Source organism: Macaca mulatta, chromosome 1 (genome assembly GCF_049350105.2).
Source record: "Macaca mulatta isolate MMU2019108-1 chromosome 1, T2T-MMU8v2.0, whole genome shotgun sequence".
NCBI classification, from domain to species: domain Eukaryota; kingdom Metazoa; phylum Chordata; class Mammalia; order Primates; family Cercopithecidae; genus Macaca; species Macaca mulatta.
Window position 1 is genome coordinate 53,991,585 of NC_133406.1, and position 22,220 is coordinate 54,013,804.

The window sequence follows — 22,220 nt, forward strand, 5'->3', positions numbered from 1 at the left end:
TCAGGCAGAAAAACAGCAGTTTTAACAAAATTAAGAAATAGAAGATCAAATTTTTCAGTGAGCCAGATCTATAAAATGAACCCATAACACCATACAATTTATGAAGAAAGATGAAAAGGTGACGAGGGAAATGGTTTAGCACATGCACTGGACAAACACTGACCTTAGTTCTGTCCTATCTTTATAATATGATTTAGTACATGAGAAAGCATACTACTTTTTTATTTTGTTTTCATTTTTTATTGTTTCTCTTTCACATTTTATGGAAGAAAATACATACTATGAATATATGTCAGGATTTACTCTAAAAATATCAAGTTTCTACTAATAATCTCTCTCTCCACACCCACTTGTCAATATATTCTAATTAACTTAAAATGTTTTTAAAATACATAACCAGATTATTTATTGCTTTGCAGGAAAGAATCTGCAAGCAGATTCTAGATACAATTTTGAATGCAGAGAAGTGTACATAAAATTTGCAAAAGAACAGTGTCTTTAAACTATCATTTCAATATTATCTCAAAATAATTTTCAGTGTGCATGCCCAATGTGTGAAAACAGAGCGACAAAACTGTTAAACCCGGAATGTTATTACTGTAGAATCATATGATATCAATACATAGAGGACCCATAAATTTAAATTCAAAAATTAAAACAGATGATCTGAGAAAAAATATGTACATTTATTATGACACAGAATTTTTAAAATTTCAAACTGTAACAGAAAATTTGGAAGGTATGATTACCATATATGCAATGTAGCATATGCAGTTATTAACTTTTCCTTACTACAGTGCACAAACCCTATTTCTTTCAGTAGGGAAATGTGAGAAAATGTGATGGATGTGTGATACTTTGAAAATATCTCATTGTATTTTCCTTCAATAGTTGAAAAATTAAAAAAAAAAAATTGGTCTCCTCCCTTTTCTTCAATAAATGTGTGCATCCGAGTTTGGAGGACAACGGCTGTGGGAATATTTTGATGCACTGGCTAACGTTTCAAAAAATGTACTAATCAGAGAAAATTAGAAGGAAGCAAAAGACTCCTAAATTTCAGGTAGTCATTTTTGTGTTTGCATGTGTCTTTTTTCTACATTTGGTAAAAGTTTTACAGTGTCCATCAGCCCTTTCAACAAAAAATATATGTAGTACCATCAATGGTGGTAATTTTACACATAAACACAAAGTATGTGTGCACTGTTCCATTGTACGCTGAATTATCTAGGGATGCACCGTGGTGTAAATTAAGAGAAAATTTACTTTATTACATTTAGCATTGTATGTGACTCATTAATAAAAATTAATATACGTTACATATCAGTCAAAAGCTAGCACCTTGTCATTGGTAAAAGCGTCTTTTTTCCCCAATATCTTCTTGTGTATTCATGCCTGAGTGTTTACATATTTAAAAAACATGCTTTTTATTATTATTTCCATTTTTTCTTTCATATTAGATTTAGAATATTATACTAATTTTTTATACTTTATGTGTATAGATAGTTATACTTACTCTGAATTTCACTTCAAAATAGTGTAGGAAGTGTTGCAAAATATTTATTATAAAAAGAGAGTATTGGATCAGAGAAAATAATCATTTTTTAGATAAATAAGTTAATATATAATTATCATGAAAGCCTTTGTTAGACAAAATGTAAATTCAGTATTCTTTTCATTAAAAAAGCTATTTAATTTCTATGAATGGAAAATACAAGGAAAAAGATATGATAGACTATTCAACTGGATAAAAATATTTGCATGTATCACAGAGAGTTAAAATTCAATCTGCAAAATAGAACTGCTTATATATCTAGACTTGTCCTCTCAGGTCCAAATCCATCCTTCCTCTTGGGACATTTTTTAGAACTAACCACTAATCCTTAGCCTGAATTAAAATACTGAAAATATTCCTTCATACTAATTGCCCCTCATTTCCCAATACATTATAACAGCCAAAGTTTATGGATTATATAATCAAATTCCCCTCTCTCTCTTTTTTCCCCATTGTCATTCTTACTACTTACTACGGGTTTCTAATACATCCATAATTCTTATGACTGAGATATCAAATTTCAGATTTTAGAAAGGCAATGTGTTTCATCTACCAGACAGTATATAACATATCCAAGGAACAACCTATTCCTAAAAATATAATTGTTTCTACAGCTAAATGTGTGAATATTTATACTAAGTAGAAAAAATAAAGGGTTAAATAGCTTCATGGCAGTTCAGTGCAGGAACTACCACCAAATAATTTCAGATAATTTCATGTTTTACCACCAAGAATACAAAAAATATTTTCATGTTTCAGATATTCCTTGTTTTGGAACTACAGCTAAGGAATTGGGAACTGTTATTCAAACTCTGGTGTTCTTTCCTCTAGGCTAACAACTTCCTAATTGGTTTTCATGTTTTCCAGCTCTTCAGCATTCTACCTTGTAAGATTTGATTATGTAAATTGGGTTACTCTTGACACATCCAACTAAAATAAAAACATTCCTATAAATTTTATAAAACTAATTTAAAAAGAAAGAAGGAAGAGAAATGAAAATAAAACAAGCTTGCAGCACTATTCAGCATGAATCATTAGGTCAGCTTACTTTCTGACCCATTTCCTCGTAGTTGTTTCCCTATTGCCCACAAACCACATAAACACTGTCGCAAGGCTATAGCATCCCTTAAGTGCTCTAGAGATTACAACTTAAGCATTGTAAGACATTAACTTTTCCATTTGAGATATTCTTTAAGGTTCTGCATACTGGTGAAACTACTGACATCAGCTGGTCTGAAGGACCTCCATTGATGCTAGCTACTCTTTATGACCCCAAGAAGAGCTAACTCACCAAAGAAGACTGTTTCCACATTCTGATTATTTCATGCCTCTTACTCCATCCAGTCAATGATCCCAATATCCCCCTGACCTCCACCATGTACTTAAAAACTTTATCTCCTCAGGGAGATGAATTTGAGGGTCTCCTGTCTCCTTGCTTGGGTCTACTGTAATCACTAAACTCTTTCTTTGCTGCTAACCCTCTTGTCTCAGCGTATTGGTATGTTACTGTGTAGTGGGCATATGAACCCTTTGGTCCTGTAACAAATTCAGAGTCGAGAGGCCAAGGGGAAAAAGCAGTCAGGGCACATTAACAACAATTCCAAGAATTAAACTGCCACAAGCACAGCTGCTAAAACAGCCTGATGTAACCCTAAGACCAGTTTTAGCTAATAGCTGCCATGATTCTGAAACTAATTTTACCTACCACCTTTACTCACCAAAGATTGCCAGTTCCCAAAAGCTTCTTCAGTGCCAATGACCATTTTTTCAAAATAATATAGAACATTTATTTTAAAAATAATGCCCCCAACCTTCTATTTATTTTTCAGACATACCAAAGACCACTCCAGCCTGTGTGTATGCCCTGAATTGCAATTATGTGATTCTCAAATAAAATTTTAAATTTGCAACTTTTTTTGACTTCAACAACTTATTACCCTTCTACCCTTCTAAACTATGCTATCCAATACAGTAGACACCAGTCATATGTGGTTATTTAAATTTAAATAAATTAAAAGTAAATACAAATAAAATTTCAATTCCTCCATCATACAGGTCACATCCTAATAGCACAATGACACTTGTGGCTACTAGCTACAGTATGGGATAGTTCATACATAGACATTTCCATTATTACAAATAGTTCTGTTGAACAGTGCTGTTTGATCTGCCAAATGGTTTAGAGGCTTTTTGTAAATTCTAAAACATAAAGGATATATATATACATACACACACACACATACACGCATATATATATGTGCATATATATACATATATATGTGTATATATATCCTTAAAATATGATTCATAGAGAGTCAGAATTTGGGTAATCATACTAACACCTTTTCCGTGCCCCTTCTCAGTCATATTAGTGCTAAATTTTTTTATCTGAAATAAGAGGAGAGACGGCAGAACATATTAGTATAAATGCAGGTGGGTGGGTAGATTTGTTGGTGGAAGTTTATAAAAGTTCTGGTTTTCTTCCTGTGATTTTTTTTTTTTTTTTTTTTAGCGAAATAAGTGGAAATGATGATTAAGGAAGAGCTTGGAGTTTAGAGGTTGCAGGTTGCCTTTTGCTTGTTTATTTTGTTTCCTTTAGCTACATTTAAAATGCATGGAAGTTTACACCAAGAAGATAGAGAGTGAGACTTAAGGCTGGCTTTTGACAAACAAGTCCAACTAATGTAGAGGGTCAAGTCATTGATGGTGAGTTGAAGATGTAGGTCATTAATAATATACCATGACATTCAAGCAGGCTAAGAAAGGAAGACAAGACCTCTGGGTGTAAATGGCAGGGAAGATTTGGCAAGAACAATGAATTGTAAGTCTTGTATGGTCAAAAGAACGTTGAAGTTCTTCATTAGAGGGAGTGAACTACAAAGATAGGAAGTGGTGGTCAGAGAAGGAGACGCTAGGATTAGAGATGACAGAGGAGTCACGTTTATTGGTAATGATATGATCTAAGTTACGACCCTAGAAATTTTTGCTGAGCTAGGATGAGCTGAGCAATAACACTGAAAGAATGGAAAGTACAGAAACATTAGTCTAGAACATCGAAAGAATCATTTTTATGGGCATAAACATCATCAGATAGTATGACCAAGCAATGTTGGAGAGAGTGACAGTGAGTTGGGAGATCGAGCACATTTTCAGTTTATCAGATACACATTTTTTTGTTGTGTGCAGGGGGGAGAATTTCAAGTCGTAAACTGCCAATTTTTATCAAATAATTTTCTAGTTAAAAATAGAAGACAAAGTCATAAAATTTAGATAATATAGAAATGCATAATGTAGAAATACATCAGTAACAGTAACTACTATTTTCCCCTACGACCCATTTTCCCCTTTGTATCCAAAAACCTCCTCTCAACAGAGAGACGTTTAGAAGAGGTGGTTGAAAAGGGCAAGTATACTAATGTTTGTTCACAGTACCTTGCTGATTTTAGTCAGCAATACATAGAGAGCTGATATGAGGTAAGAACTGATCACTTTGCAAGCAGAAAGAGAAGGGAATAGAACTCTCTTAAGTAGTACATTGTTTTCTTATGATCAAAAATTTTAAAAATGTATAAAAATGGATACTTGCAGAATTGAAAAAGTGAACTGTATCCTAAATATCAGGAGATGACATTCCCTTTCAGAGCCTTTATCAGAGGCCTCTAATTTAGACTTTTCAGCCAGACCAATAAAGACAGACCTGTGACAAAATCAGATTAAAGTGCAGTGCTGCCTTCACATTCAAACTTGTTTCAGATAATAACACGGTATCCACCATTACAAGAAAGATGGCGATGTGGACAGGGCAACAAAATCCAGTAAGTCAGGTTTAACAAAGTTCTTAGAAAAGAACTTTGAACACAGTTACTGACACGCAGAGAGGCCTAGAAGAAATCCACCCAAATTTCAACTTCAAGCGTGACCACAGAGAATAGTGAGCCATGCATATGAATGGACAAAGGAATTACTCTCTAAAGAGCAAAATCAAGGTTTCATTAAGGAACTTTACATGTTTCTTTGGAGGTTTCTCAATTCACGTGCCACAGGATATGCTATGGACTAATGACTACTGTGCATTTTCTTCTTCTGTTTTCCAAAAACTATTATTTTATTACAGCTTTCTTCCTCTACTATTGTGTATCTATATGGGGTAGTGGTCCTGGGAACACCTAGAAAATTTATTAATGTGTATATTGCTAGATTATTAGGAGCCACATCTAGATCTGACTCTGCATTGTCCAGATATCCTGAACTTTGAGCTGCATATGGCATTTGATGAAACTTGGATTATTTGTCATAGGGAATGGATGAGTGTTTTCTCATTTATTCCCTATGTCAAATACTCCAAGTTTTAGTGGCGCTATATAAATGCCATTCTAAAAAGAAAGAAAGAGAAAGTGGATACTGGGGGAGAGAGTAGTTTTAGCCATGGTTCAAACCTTAGGCACCCAAGTAACCATGTACAACATTATGTATAATGTTGTAATGTTGTTTATATAGATGTACAACATTATTTATCTGTATAAATAAACATTTATATAGATAAACAACATTATATATGTAATTAACATATATAACAGCAATATAATATATACAATTTAATATATAATAATTTATATATATAATACATAAACTACATTATATATAATATATAAACAACATTATATATATGTATATATATAATGTTATGTATGGTTACTTGGGTGCCTAAAGACTTGAACCATGGCTAAAATTACTGTCTCCCCCAGTATTCATTTTCTATTTCTTTCTTTTTAGTAATAGAGACTCTTATTTCCCCTCACCCCACTTCTATATTTTACCTGGATTCATGGCTGCTCTGGTAGAAGTTACATATCTCAGTTTCCCTTTTAGATAGATATGGCCACATTACCAGGGTTTGTCTGATGGGACAATGTGCAGAAATGTACAAACTCTGGATTACTTTTTGTATACAAAACTACTTTTCCTAACCTGTTTTCTTCTTGTTGGTGAGACAACATATATGACAAAGGCACAGCTTTGATTATACAAAGATACCTCTTTATCAAATATAAATCTGTCATTTTTTTCCGTCTAGCTTCTAATTCCCCTCCTTTGTTGAAGAAAGTGTTTCCTATTCAAAAATTATATGTGGCAGGGCGTGGTGGTTCATGCCTGAAATCCCAGAACTTTGGGAGCTCGAGGCGGGCACATCATCTGAGGTCAGAAGTTTGAGACCAATCTGGCCAACATGGCAAAACCCAGTCTCTATCAAAAATACAAAAAGTTAGCTAGGTGTGGTGGTCCATGCCTGTAATACCAGCTACTTGGGAGGCTGAGGCAGGAGAATTGCTCGAACTTGGGAGGTAGTGGCTACAGTGAGCCAAGATCGTGCCACTATACTCCAGCCTGGGTAACAGAGTGAGACTTTCTCTCTCCCTCTCTGTATATATGGAGAGATATAATAAAATACAAGATATACATATGTGTATCTTATCTTGTATTTTCTTCTCATCCATTAAAGGTTTCTGTTTATTCAGACTTAGATCTTTCTTCACTATTGCTTGATAAGACATAAGCACATGAGATCAAGTGATCAAGTGGTATCACCAGTGAGTGTGCCAGGCCATGGGCAAATTTCTTAATCCCTAGGCCTAACTGGCCTTATATCTAATATGTGAATTACAATAGTGTTTACCTCATAGAATTATCTGAGGAAAGAAATAGAAAATGAGTATAAAATGCTAATCAGGGCCGGGCGTGGTGGCTCACGCCTGTAATCCCAGCACTTTGGGAGGCCGAGGCGGGCAGCTCGCAAGGTCAGGAGTTCGAGATCATCCTGCCCAACGTGGTGAAACTCCATCTCTACTAAAAATACAAAAAAAAATTAGCCGGGTGTGGTGGCGGGAGCCCGTAGTCCCAGCTACTCAGGAGGCTGAGGCAAGAGAATGGTGTGAATCCGGGAGGTGGAGCTTGTAGTGAGCCGGGATCGTGCCACTGCACTCCAGCCTGGGCGACAGAGTGAGACTCCGTCTCAAAAAAAAAAGCTAATCAGAATTCTAAACAAATATTATGGATCATCACAATCCTGTGTTATTAAAATAAAAAGACGATTTCAGTAAACTATCTTGAAACAAATGCCAACAGTATATTTTTTAAATGTAAGTGGCAAAACAATATAGCATAATTCCGTTGTTATGCAGTTAAAACATGGTCTCACTTTTGTAAAAATGCTGAATTCTGCAAGAATGCTCATGTGTATGCCTGTATGTGTTTCTGGATATGCACAGAAAATAGTGTGTAAAGATAAGCATCAAACTGTCAATATAAACTACCTCAACAGGTGGGAAAGAGTTTTAGAAGCATATGACTTTCAAAATAGTAGTATTATGTGACATTCTTGATTTCTTCTTTGTTATTCTAATTTATGTCATTTTCAGTTTAAAAGCTTATAAAATAAAAAATTACAATTGTGATGCAAATTTATTGATAGATAAGAATCAAAGTTGTCTTCAAGTCCCTTTTACCTTATGAAAAATAAAATTGATAATTAAAACAAGTCAGAATATTTTCTTAAAAGTCTACATCACCTTATATTCTGAGCTCTTGTATGATTTAAAGTACTAGAAACCTCTTCCATGCAGTTGCTAGGTAACAGCTCTTTGGAAAACAGTAAATAGTGGAAAGTGCAGTAAACCAATCTAGTGCTGGGTTTTAATTTACGGAAATCAAATATCCTTTGGAAAATGGCTTTTAAACAGAAAAAATGAACCAGGGTGAATTTTAAAATCTAAATGTTAGTCATTTTTATTTTATGGGGAAAAAGTTTATTAAATAGACCAACTGATTAAATTGCATTATAAAATTTTTCCCATATCCTTTGCTTATTAGATTCTGTTTACAAGCAAGAGTGGGTTTATTGCTACAAAAAAATGTATTTTTTTCTTACACGAGAATAGATAATATCTTGCAATCAAGTGAGTTTTATTTTGATCCTGTTACTTTAATCAATAAAATAACCACTCGTGTGTGTGTGTGTGTGTGTGTGTGTGTGTGCGCGTGCGCATATGAACATGTCAGAAACTTTACCAATTCAAAGATTGTGAGGCATTCAACCACTAAGTGGCTAAGAATAGATTTAAGTAAATCTTTAAAAGTCACTTAGTTTTACCAGATCTAAATATAAGAATGCTTATTAAATGCATAGAATCTAACCCAATTTGAGATTTGCAATTCTCTGTAAAACAGATTTATTTCGTTTCAATAATACAAGTAAAAACATGTTTCTGTTTTTCCAATTGCTTCAATACTTATTTTAGTACAATAAATATAATCTTTTTTGATGTTTCAAGCTATTAAATGCTCAAAAGGGGGGTCAAATTTCCTCCATCTAGTGCAAAACAGTTTTAATTTCATTAACCTCCTTTTCTTTTATACCTTTCACAAATACACAGCAGTCTTAATAATTTTTGAAAAATTATTTTCCTCAGAATTCCAATTTGTTTAGGTTCTAACCAAGAGTATTCTTTATCAGCTTCTGATAGTATAAAAGATACTTACTGAAGATTCTTTTTAGTAATAAAATAATAATACCAAATAATATTTATGCTTTCATGCTAAGTGATATATATATTATTAAACCTCACAAAAGTTCTATGATACATATTGTGTAAAGTAGTTTTCAGATAAGCAATCAGATACTCAGAACAGTGAAGTAACTTAGCTAAATTTATTACTTATTAAATTTAAACTATCTACAAAGAACTCTACAAAAGCTATACAACTCTAAAATTGATTGACCGGCACTTAAAATAGGTAACATAATGTAGCAGTGTTGCCTTCTCTAGAAACCACTTAAAGATTACCACTTGCTACCAGATGAACAAATGGCTGGAGCAGCCATTACACTGAACTGATGGCTGAGAAAATACAACCACCGAGCTCCCCAAACACCTATCATGTAATAGTGAAGTTTGAGGGAATGTAGGCAAGTTTGCCCTTGAGATCAGTTTCATTCCTTTTCAACCACAAAACACAATATTGTAGCTAAACTGAAATCATTTGAGTAACTGATTCAAAAATATTTTGGAAGATCTCTGGAAGATTTATTAGTAGCAAATAAATACTGCAATAAATGGTAAAAAGAAAATAAATGCATATGTGTTAAGAGGATATAAGGATACTTTGCCTGCTTTGAGGGAATGAAAAAAGCATCACTTAAGGAAACGATGTTTAACCAATTTTTTTTGTTTGTTTGTTTGAGACGGAGTGACACTCTGTCGCCCAGACTGGAGTGCAGTGACGCGATCTCGGCTCACTGCAAGCTCCGCCTCCCCGGTTCACGCCATTCTCCTGCCTCAGCCTCCTGAGTAGCTGGGACTACAGGTGCCCACCGCCACACACGGTTAATTTTTTTTATTTTATTTTATTTTTTTTTTTTTGCATTTTTAGTAGAGACGGGGTTTCACCGTGTTAGCCAGGATGGTCTCGATCTCCTGACCTCGTGATATGCCCGCTTCGGCCTCCCAAAGTGCTGGGATTACAGACATAAGCCACTGCGCCCGGACTGTTTAACCAAATATTTTAAGGATAATTAAGAAAAGTTGTTTGAAAGGCAAAGAAAGCATGCAGAATTTCTTAAAAATAAAATTGGAGGGGTAGGAAGAAACGGAAATGTTTATAGAAATATATTAACAAAGAAAGAAATCTGAAGATTAAGGAAGGAAAAATATTGCTGAGGTTGCTGATAGGGTATGAGGTAATGAGGCACTCAGCAAATATATGGAAAGGAAATCCTTCAATTATAATAGGAAAAAGCAGGAAGCAATAAGTGAACATAAATTAACATTTGGAAAATAAGTTGCAAAATTTAAGGAAATTTTCATGTATTGGCTTCCCATATCTCTGTGTATTATAAAATGAGATAGATCCGAAATAGTAATTACAAGAGCAAGAGAATAGTTTGATTAAAAGAAAAAAACAAAAAACCACAACGTTAAGGGCCGCTTTGAGCTGCCTGACCATGAGTTTATGATGACACAAATCTGACCCACTGGGTGTTATTGTTTTTCCAGGAGTGCCAGTCAAGGAGTAAAAAAAAAGGATCAATGTACATGGAATTTTGTTTGTCTGCATGTGTGTTTATTTTTGATCAAAAGCTATGGGAAAAAAAAAAGAAAAACAAAGGAATTCAGAACACTGACATGAGGCTGACTGAAATGGCAGACTACAGAGTTCAGGCTCCTTAAAGAGAGAAAAAGAGAAGAAACGGAACTGAGGCACAGGAAGACTAGACTGATGATGCGATGGAATAATGGTTCTCAAGCTATTTGTGATGAAGGGCCAGTTTCCTTTTTCTTTTTAATTGTAAAATAAAAAGAAAGAATGGGTTGTAACCCATTGCAAGCACACGGGCAGCTCATGCCATATGTGATTAACCTATGATTTTGAGAAAGACCAAATTAGTCTGTATGCTTAGTAGTCTGTATGCTTTCCAAAGAGATAGTCCACTAATTATGCATTTGGATGTCATGGCAATGTCAAATCACTAGCAAAATTTCTAAAATGCTGCTCTCAATTGCTGTATTAATCTTGTTGTAGCTTGATAAAAGTATGTGGAATGAAACAGGTCTTTGGACCACACTTTGAATAGCACTGCATTAGAAGAGTTGATGAGGTGGAAGGAGAGTGTTTATAGCACTGGGTGATTGAATAAGCAAAATGGAAAGAAGATTGAATTTGGGTACTTTATGGGCTGAATAGTATAAATAAGACAGGAATCATCAGGAGTGATGACAGGGTCCAAGTATATCTTCTATTATATATCATTTTTACTGTAACTCTCAGGAAATTCTTGTCATTAAATCAAAAAAGAAACTTTTGAATCAAGCATTCTATGACTACTAAAATGTAACCCCAGAACTTGCAGAAATGCAACATGAAGTTGGAAAATGTATTCAGTGTTGCCCTGTGCTTGATTTAAAGAATCATTGAATTTGGAGTCACAAGGCATGAGTCTGAATCCCTCGCCTGTAAGTATATTAAGTCTTTGGCCAGCTATACTTGGTATCAAATTAGATAAAAATGCATAGTTATTTTTATCAATCACAAAAAGCTGTAATTCTTATGTAGTTAACAATACTGTATTTTATACTTGAAATGTGCTGAAAGTAGACCTTTAATATTCTAACCACACACATTAAAAAGGGAACTATGTGAGGTGATGGATGTGCTAACTATCTTGATTGTGTAAATAATAATACATAAACTACATTATATATATAATATATAAACAACATTATATATATGTATATATATAATGTTATGTATGGTTACTTGGGTGCCTAAAGACTTGAACCATGGCTAAAATTACTGTCTCCCCCAGTATTCATAATACATATGAATACCAACTTATTTTTAGATTTCTGGTGTTCTTTTTCTGTGTCACTCTCTACTCTAGAATTTTTTTTTTTTTCCATAGCATGATGGAACATTACTTGTGTGCTTGCAAACTATTTCATTTATTTTGGCATACTTTTTATTTTACTAGGTTATATCATCACATTTTTAAGTGGATCTTTTAAATCATATATTACACATAATATAAATCATATATTCTCTATAGTACAGTAATTAGATGTTATGTGTCAAGCACTGTACAATCACTGAACATATAAGGCACTTAAACTCATATTCGGGTGCTAAATAGACATTGAAATGACTATAAATCAATTGGTTCAGTACTGTAACAGAATTCATATTAAACGTGAACATATATGAAAAAGCGAGAGTAGCAAAGATAAAATGATTTTCTCAATCTCCCTTAGTTGCTGCAGTCAGCTGACTTTTAAGTCCACAGAAAATATATGAAACGCTTTATGAATATGTTCTCACTCTCCATTTCCATTATGATAGATCTCTCTGTCTCTCTCACCTGTACAACTATAATAGCTTCCTAAATAATCCCTCCTATGAGGTTCTTTTTGTCCTCCTCACTGCACTCAACATTTCCCCTAGAGTTATTTTTTTATCTAGTTAAAATGTGATGTCTTTACCTAATACTTGCATTGTTCTCACATTACTTCTCCAACAAAATCTTAGTAAAATTTAATTCACAATCACACATACACACACGGATGCATACGCATTTGTGTGTGTGTATATGCACAATATGAAGTTCCAAGGCAAGGTGATTTGAGGCAATGACAGTTTTAACATCCCATTATAAGAACTGTCATCTCCACTTGCTGACCATCCTACTGTTAAGATCTCATTCATTCTTTTATTAAAATTTAAAAAATGTTAGGAGACTCTTTTCAAAGCAAAGCCAATTACTTCTGGGATGGGGAAACTAAATCCTGAAAGCTTTACCTATCTATTGTAGGTCTATGAGATTGACTAAATTCATCAAGCAGTATACAGTGAGACTAGAGCATAACTGGAATCATTGGTTTGATATACATGGAGGTTGTGAAGGGCAGGAAAGGGGGGTTGTAAGGCTTCAATTAAAGCTCTTTGTAGTAAGGATAAGCAGTGAGGGGTATTCTTGGGAAGTATACAAAAGTGCATTGACTTTTTTAAAAGGTGACAGGTAAAGGCAATGAGAAAAGCTGCCACTGGAATTAACATTTATTACATCTAGTTCATCATTATGTCACTAGTGCCTAGAACAACACATTGATCATAGCACAACTCTAGAAAATGCTCTGAAGAAGTATTCAAGAGTGAAAGAGAGCATACCTGGTCTTTTTCATAAGACATTTGTATCAAGGAAATACTTGGCAGACTAAATATCATAGGCCTAGGATATGATAGAATATGTCTGGCACTTTCTAAAAAAATAAGCGTTATTTTACTCTGGTACTCAGAACCAAGAAATTGGGTTATTGAAAATATACAACTATAAAAAACATTAATAGAGAGAAACAAAAAGATTATTTTAGTTAATTAAAGTCATAAGTGGCCCACAAGAAAATGGCTTGAAATACCTAATGTCCAGTGTCAATTTAATCAAATGTCAAGGAAAATAAACAGGAACGATGGCTTGGACATCTTTTGCAATATTTAAATTTTTAAATTTTAACTTAAAAATAATCAATACCAATGTTAATTTCTTGTTTTGATTAAATGGACAATGGTTATATATACCACATTAACATTAGGAGAAGCTGTGGGATGTAGAGGGCATATAGAACTCTTTGTACTATCTATACTGCTTTTCCATAAATCTAAAACTATTTCATAAAAATGTTTAAAAAGAAATAAAAAAGTAGTAAAAATAAAATTTTGATTTAATACTGAATTTTAAAATACAGATTTAAGGAAAATCTGAGGGACAATTGATAATATTTGCATATAAACTGGATTCATAAAATTATTATTGACCATTTTAGGGGTAAAAATTTTAGCATTGTTATGTAGCAGAATTTTCTTATTCTTAAGAGAGCTCTGCTGAAATAAAAATATGTGTGTATTTGTGTATGCGTACAAAGAGAAGATTAGTCAAAAGTGGCAAAATGTTCACAGTTTTTGAATGTAGATGGAGAGAATACTTTTTTTTTTTAAATTGTATAACTGTTTTAAACAGTGTAAATTTGATTTTTTGAAAGTAAAAAATAGTGAGGAATGGCATAAAAAGTTAAAGATTCTCCAGACAGTGCTGGGTTTGAACATGGCCTTATGTTAAGTGGTTTCTGATGATCTCCACAATAATAAAAAAAGTCAAAGAGAAAAGGTTTCCATCCAAAAAATTGAGAATTTTCAAAGGTTTAATGTTTTATATTTTGAAAATATACAACTCTAAGCATTATGTTCTTAAGTAGGTTGTAAAAATGAAGTTTAAAATGATGTCTATGTGGGTGTTATATGGGAAATGAAGAAATCATTCAGCATGAAAAACTCACACTTTACCATTTGGTGAAAGTCAAGCCTGAACATCCATATGTTATTTAGAAACAGCTAAGATGATTTCCAATATTTATATTGCTTGGAAATATTTTCCCACTCTCTTTCTTGGGTAGGAAAAAGTGATGCATTGGAATATCTAGTGATTTAGTACAAAATAGATGATGGCTAAGCTGAGGAAAACCTTCATTTTGTGGTCAAATCATTTCTCCAAGATATGTGCATATATGTGTGTGCACTTTAAATATTATTATTTTTATAATGGGAATCAAGCTCTATGAAAGACACATGTTTAAACAATATTGTCTATGACATTGCTAAAAACACATTTACTTCTGCTTGGACTTTTAACTTCTTATTGCAATTAAAAATGTTTTTTAATTGTTAGAAGAACTAACTCCTACTGTTCTAGTATCATGATGCATTCTTCTAGGCAGGTTTGAATTGCGAAGTACAAAGTATTTCATTCAGTCAACACTTTACTGTTGAGATATGGTTCTATTTTTCATGAACAAATTGCAATCAAATTCTGTTATATATGAAATACCATAAGCAAAGCATGGAAAATATCTCAAGGGTAGCCTTTGGACTAAAAAAGAAGCATGGAAAATAGATAATTCACACTTTCATTCACTCCTTTGTTTTTACATTCTTTACTCCTACTTGTGGGTGAAAATTTGCCAATTTGATTTTTATTTCTTCTCATATCTGTTCAAATGAAGTGGGAGATTTTTGTAGGACTGAACAGTTGAAACAAAGTTGGATAAGGAACCTAAGAGAACTGAATATTCACAGACGACATAACACTTTATTAGGAAGATAGAGATACTGTGTTTATCTAAATTTAGCTATTAATTTATAATTCACCTCCCACTGATTTTCTGAGTAACTTCATCTGACTAGGAGACAAACAGCAAACTTCATTTAGCTGAAATTGATTAATTGGAAAGCACGGTTTACTTTTAAAGTTCATTCAAGGTTTTTCAATGAAGAAGTTATCTTCCTAGTAAAGTACATATTTTTTCTTTTATGGTTTGGAGTGTGTGCATGTGTGTGTATGTGTGTGTGTGTCTGTGCTTGCATTAAATGATTGGGAAATGCACAGTAGAGAAGAAAATATGAAGTTGATTTCAGTCTGATTAAATGTTGAGCTACAGAAACATGTCTGATAACTAAACTTCCCCATAATATTGTGCCCTTTAATCTTGGTTTTGCAACTGAGGAGGGGAATTTACGAAGGGCTCCACAACATGGAGGCATAAGGTTTCCCCAGGTGATTATAGATCAGATATTTGACCCTAGAGAAGCTTTACTAGAATTGCTGCACCCACAAGAGTTTGACAGAGAATACAAGATGTTACAAAAACACATTTTTGTATTAGTCATGTCTATGGCACGCTGCCATTGCCTCTGTCATATGTTTCAGTACCAATTGCCACTTCCAACAAAAATATTATATTGGTAAAAAAAGTCTCTCACTGGAAAAAAAAATGATTTGACATAACCAAAGCTATACTACCATCTGACTTTTGAATCATAAAAGGTGACACAAATTATTCACAAGAAAGAATCTTTAAAAAATAATGATATGGGGAAAGGGTATTGGCATTGTGTCCTGGTAAAAGAAAACGAGTTTAGGTTGACAATGGAGGTATGAAGATGGAGCTGCCTGCTGTGATACACAAACAGCAATCACTGTTGCAAATGTTCTGGGGGACATGAAGTGCAGCAGTAAGCTTACAGATACAACTTGTGAATACCTGGAAAAAGATGAAAAGGGACTTTTTTGAAATAGCCTAAGTGAGAGATGATAATGGCGTAGGGTTGTGATGCCACTGTGGATTAGGTAATATAACCCATAGGACAAGATGTGGAATTGGATGCAGAGAAGGAAAATATGACTCACAGGTTTTTGATTGAGTTCTAAACAGACGGTGCTGGGAATAATGGGTGAGAAACAGGTTTTAGGTCAGAGAAAAATCAATAACTATTTTGCAACATCTTAATTTTAAGAGGGCTGTTAGAAATCTAATAAGAGATATTGACCATGCAGTTCAGGATTCAAAACTGAAGCTCATAGTGAATACTGAAGAAGAGTTTTAATTTTGCAAATTATATAAATAGATGAGTTGCTCTAAGGAAAACGTGAATAGAAAGAAATAAATTCTTTTTCAATTTCCCTGTAGAGAATTTGATGATACGTGGACAATGACAATTTTATTTCTTGTGTTCCAATGCTTATATCTTTTACTTTTTTCCAGCTTCACTGCCATTTTTATGATTTTCAGAAAAATACTGGATAAAAGTTGTTTTAGTAGACACCTATGTTTGTACCTAAATGACAGCTTTTCAATATGTGATTACTAAATATAATTTTTTTCTTGGTTATTTTGAAGATAACTTGCCTTAGGTTAAGAAGTTCTTTGGTCCTAGCTTTCCAATAGCTTTTATTTATTTATTTATTTTTTAAGTTTTAATTGTGAATGAATGTTGATGTCTGTCTCAAATACTTTACTACATTCATTAAAATTGTGATATGGTTATTCTCTTTTAATATAATGATCTATTTCTGGAATAATTTCAACTTGGTGATTATATATTCTTTTATAAATCTATTACTCTGTTTGTTTTGCTAAAATATTTTATATGATTTTTCAACTCTGTTAACCAATTAAGTTAGACTCTAAATGTCATTTCCAAAACTATCCTTACTGAGTTTTGTATCAAGGCTATGTTATTCCCATTAAATGAGTTGAGAAGGTATCTTATATTTTCTATTCTCTGAGAAAATGTGTGTAAGCTCAGAATTATATGCTTTTGAAATATCTCTTATAAACTGTTTGTAATACATTATGGGAAAGCCCAGCTAGTTTTCCTCTATACAAGTATAATATAAATTTGTCATGAAGATTACAAATAGGCACTTAGGATATAAATTATCCCAATTGCTTAAATAGGCATCACTTACTGGTAGCTTAAAAATTAAAAAGATACTTCCAAGTATCCTTTTTAGTATTATAATGACATGAAGGGGTTGCTTCTCATATCATCCCCATTTTACAACTTGAAAAACTCGAGCTTAAAGATTTGAAGAAGCTTGAGGTCATGCAGTCAGTACACAGTACAGCAACTACATCACCATGAAATGTCTCACTCCTGAATTTGCAGTTTCAATCATGTTATTTTGACAAATTTATTATAAAAAGGACAATTTGCTGAAAGTAAACTTTGCTTACTTTTTAAACAGATATTATAATCATGATTATATTTCCACAGTTTAGGGTAAACCAAAGGAACTATTTAAATAAATGGAAATGCAAATGTCTCATTTCATATCTTGTGAATATTGGAATCTGTTTACTTCATACATATGAGAGTACAAGGACAGGAATATAATAAATATTGTCAAGTAAATATGATTTAAAATTAAAGTAATTATTATTTTATCACCAACAGTATTAGTTATCTACTGCCACATGACTAGTAACCTCCAAACTTCAGTGACTTAAAACCACCATTTTATTTCTCAAAATTCTGTGGGTCAGCATGATTCCTTGGGTTGGCTGGTAAGTAAGTTGGGAGCTGGACAGGTGAGGTGCTGGTATGGATGAGCCTCACTTTCCAAGTGATTTTTCATTCTTAGAGAGGCTAAAATGAGTTTCTTAAATGTAGTCCCTGAGCAATGTTCCCAAAACAGCAAAAGCAGAACCAGTACAGCCTTTTAAGTCTTAGCTTCTGTTGTTACACAGTGTAAGTTTTGTTACATTATATTGGTCAAAGCAAATCACAAAGCAAACTCTATATACAAAGATGGGGAAATAGATTTCACCTCTTCATGGTAAAAAGCTGCAAAATCTCATAGCAACAGGGCACAGACACATACAGCATGGTTTCTTGAGGACCATTATTTAAATAATCTCTTACACAAACTAAGTGACAGCTTGATACACTGCCTTTTGAAAGGAAAAGTCCATAATTTTTGACATCATGCTGAGACATAAAATATATGATTTTGTTTTGAGAGCTTCATACAGCACTCCAAACTCTTTTTGTGGCATTTTAATGAAACTAGGATGCCTTCATCTTTACACAATATAAAAAGAGATCCTCTGAAATGTTGTAATCTCAGTCATAAAATAATGTAGGCACTAATAAAAAGAATTTCGTCAGGTGTCACAGTGAGAAATATTGAGACAAATGGTTGGGATAGAATTTGTAAATAATTCATTCATTTTGATGGTATTATTAAACTAATGACAAAATGAGTATTAGAAAATAGATTAATGCAAATAGTTTTTTGTTTTTTTTTTTTTTTAGCAGTAGACTTTTTCAGCAAAGTTGATCTTTCTGTGGAAACATACCAACGGCATGCTAAAGAAGGGAGAAAGAACTGAAGTCTGCTCTGAATTTTTGTCAAAATACATTCAAAATCACAAATTGTTTTTCTAAAATACATATTGTTTTAAGGTCTTGATACAATATCCATTTATAGAACACTTAATATGTTTCAGACATTATTTATTAAATCCTTACTATTAACCCCAATAAAACAGAGACCTAATCCTTGTGGCCTTTTAATAGACAGGAAATAAGGCTCAAAATATTAATCTACCTGTCTTAAGTGGTGGCACTCCAATTTAAAGTCATCATTTTAAGATTTTACTTAGTGCTAATGTCATTACTGCCATTCAAATCTTTTGTCATAGCAAATCATCACCATGTATATTTAAAATTTTTCAAAAATATTTCTTTTCTTAAATAATAGTACAAATAAGATAGCCTAGTTACAAAGGTCTTTTTAAAAAGCAATTGGCATTTGATGAATGCTAACAATATAGGTAACAGGTTGTAGATGGAGTACTTTACACATATTTTTCCATTTAATTTCCCAAAGCCTTCTATACAATAGGCAATGTTTTTTTCAAATTTCACTTAAGAAATAGTCTTAGAGAGGCCCTAGCACCTATCATACTGTATAAATCAGAATCTCTATGATCAGTATTTTAGAAATTCTTCCAAAAACTTACTAATGTGCAACCAGAGTTGGAAGTTATTACTTTAAATTGTTTGCTATACATTGCTAGGAAAAAAAAATGATGACATAAATTTGGGGAAGGCTAGAGCAAATTGAATAGCAACCATTTCATAATTTTCTTATCATTACATCAAAATTCCCTAGTATTTACAATTTTTCATTTCAAAGTCATACACTAATAGGTAAGAATTTTAAGATATGTAAACACATTTTCTGAAGGAAATACGTTTTGCTGACACATTGCTAAAATGAATTACATTTTAATGACTTCTGAAGCTTTAGAATTTTAAGATAGAATATAATATAAAACATGGGGTATTTGTGATTGGGGGGAAAACATACATGCACATGAATTTACTGCTTAAATCAACATTAGCGTTTGCTTTTATAGAAGCATTTAAGAAAAAAAATGCAATTTTGCTGTTCAATTTTCTAACAATTCAAAGTCTAGTCTCATGTGATCTATCATTTTTAAAGCAGTACCTTCAAAAAATTCACCTGCATCTTTTTCTGAAATCTTTTCAAAATCTACTCCCTAAATTAACTCTATTTGAATATACCTGAATACATTTCAATGTATTAGTCTATTGCATGGTCAGCTTATGTGTGTATTAAACAACCAACGATAGCCAAGTATTACCCATCTATGTGTAAACCTATGTATAAATGAGTAGATATGGCACTTGAAATTTGTGTCTATATTATGCATAAATCTACTACTGCTAATATACTTAGGCTTAGTAAGGTATCCAGTACGTTAAGGTACTAAAATCACCAAGTTACATAAAAAAATTAAGACTCAAGCAAAAATGTTACCTTGTAACATATTAAAGTGGATAAATCTTCTCATATCAAGTAAATTAGTTTTAATAATCATTTTCAGTTCTTTAGAATCTTGAATATTTTAAGTTGCCACTTAGTTCAGAGACTTAACTCTTAAACCACTATAGGAGTTTCAGGAAATTCAATGGATCTCATGCAAGATAAAAACTTACCAGCAAATTTGATGTGAAATTTATTTTCAGGCTTTAATATCTGGACATACAAAGGACAATTTGGAGCAAAATCTTTCACAGCCCATGCTCTCAAAATTGTTTGGTGATCCTGAAGTGATCAAAATAAAAATATCATAAGTTACAATTTTTATAATATATAAAGTAAAAATAAGCAATCAGTTTGCTTTGTCACATTCATAGTTAAAACTTAAACATAAAAAGTACTGTGAGGACTTGTTAAGAATACCTATTATTTCCATAGAAGAAGATAGTAATAGCTAATTTAATCATAGCTAATTGCTAGCACTTAGAATATTAGAAAAGATTAAGAGAAAAAATAGCTAGACAGACTTAAAAATAATTTTCCTAGAAAATTCCAGCAGTCAGAAGCTTTCAGACATGTAGCAAAACTAATAATTTGTAATAGGAATTTCCAAGGAGAAATAAAAAACATGTATAATAATAACATGCTTAGAAAATTACTTTTTAAAATATAATAGTAAAAGTAAAAGAAATTTGACTTGTGTGCGTGTGTGTGTGTGTGTGTGTACCTGTGTGGTATGTTTGAAGACATAAAAAACTCTTAGATATAATAAAATATATCAAAAAAGTTTTTAAAAAGACATTTAGACTAAGGAAGGGAATCAAAACCATGCTTAACACGAACTCCTTTACATAGTAGTCACCCAATAAATTCAATGAATTGAAAAAATTCAAGGAAGATTATTAGAGAAATATGCCACAGAGTTAGCTAATACATTTTTGAAAAGGAAGCACGGAAATGCTCTAGGGTAGCACTGTCCATATAACAGCCACCAGGCACATAAGGCTATTTAAATTTGAAGTGTCTAAACTTAAAGTTAAGAATTTAATTACTCAATCACACTAGCCACATTTCAAATACTCAAGGCTGCACATGGCTAGTGGCTGCCATGTTAGAAAGCAGAGGTATGTAAATTTTTCATCACCACAGAAAGTTCTATCTGACAGCACTATTAGTGGAAGGAAAGGAAGATCCAAAATACAGATAGGCACAAGGGACTGTTTATCCAAATGTAGACAGAAGAATCTGTTTTTTATGGTTGGAAACTGCTATAGACAGAATGATCACTTCCTCCCCAGATGTACACGTTGAAATCCTACCCCACATTGTGAAGGCACTAGGAGATGAGGCCTCTGATAGACCTCACCATGAGGGCAGTCATCATGAATGGAATTAATGCCCATATAAAAGACATCCAAGAGAGAGCTCCCTCACTTCTTCAGCCACGTAAGGATGTTGCAAGAAGACAACTATCTAGGAACCAGGAAGCCAGTCTTTATCAGACATTAGGTCTGCTGGCTCCTTGATCTTGGACTTTCCCACCCCTAGAATTGTGAGCAATACATTTCTGTTGTCTATAATCCACCCAGTATGTGCTATTTTGTTATAGCAACCCAAAATATGATAGTAACTTTAAGTTACATGAAAGTTGATGAATGGTAGTCCAGCATGGTTTACATGGACCATATGCACCTTACAGGCAAATGTTCAAATATCAGAATGAGCCTAATAATTCTACTAAGATTCATCAAGTGAATAATTGTTAATCCATTTTACATGCTTTTAAATCTGAGGTTTGAGGATTATAGATAATTTAGTGGAGGATTACTGTTATTTCTCTTTCACTAGAAGTACACAATTTTAAAGGAGAAGGAAAAAAAATAGAAAGTAAACCACTATATAAGTGGATGCCAAGTTATGATTTTTATCTTATTT

General features: G+C 32.9%; 1 protein-coding gene across 4 annotated transcripts in view; it reads right to left on the reverse strand.

Annotated features, from left to right (window-relative positions):
- The window catches only part of KCNT2 (potassium sodium-activated channel subfamily T member 2), a 399,597-nt gene that overhangs the window by 163,915 nt on the left and 213,462 nt on the right, over positions 1-22,220 (reverse strand). For all 4 annotated transcript variants that reach the window (XM_015120935.3, XM_015120925.3, XM_015120914.3 and 1 more), the window contains exon 13: positions 20,462-20,570. In XM_015120935.3, the coding sequence (XP_014976421.1) occupies positions 20,462-20,570 (109 nt within the window). The remainder of the gene's footprint in view (positions 1-20,461; positions 20,571-22,220) is intronic.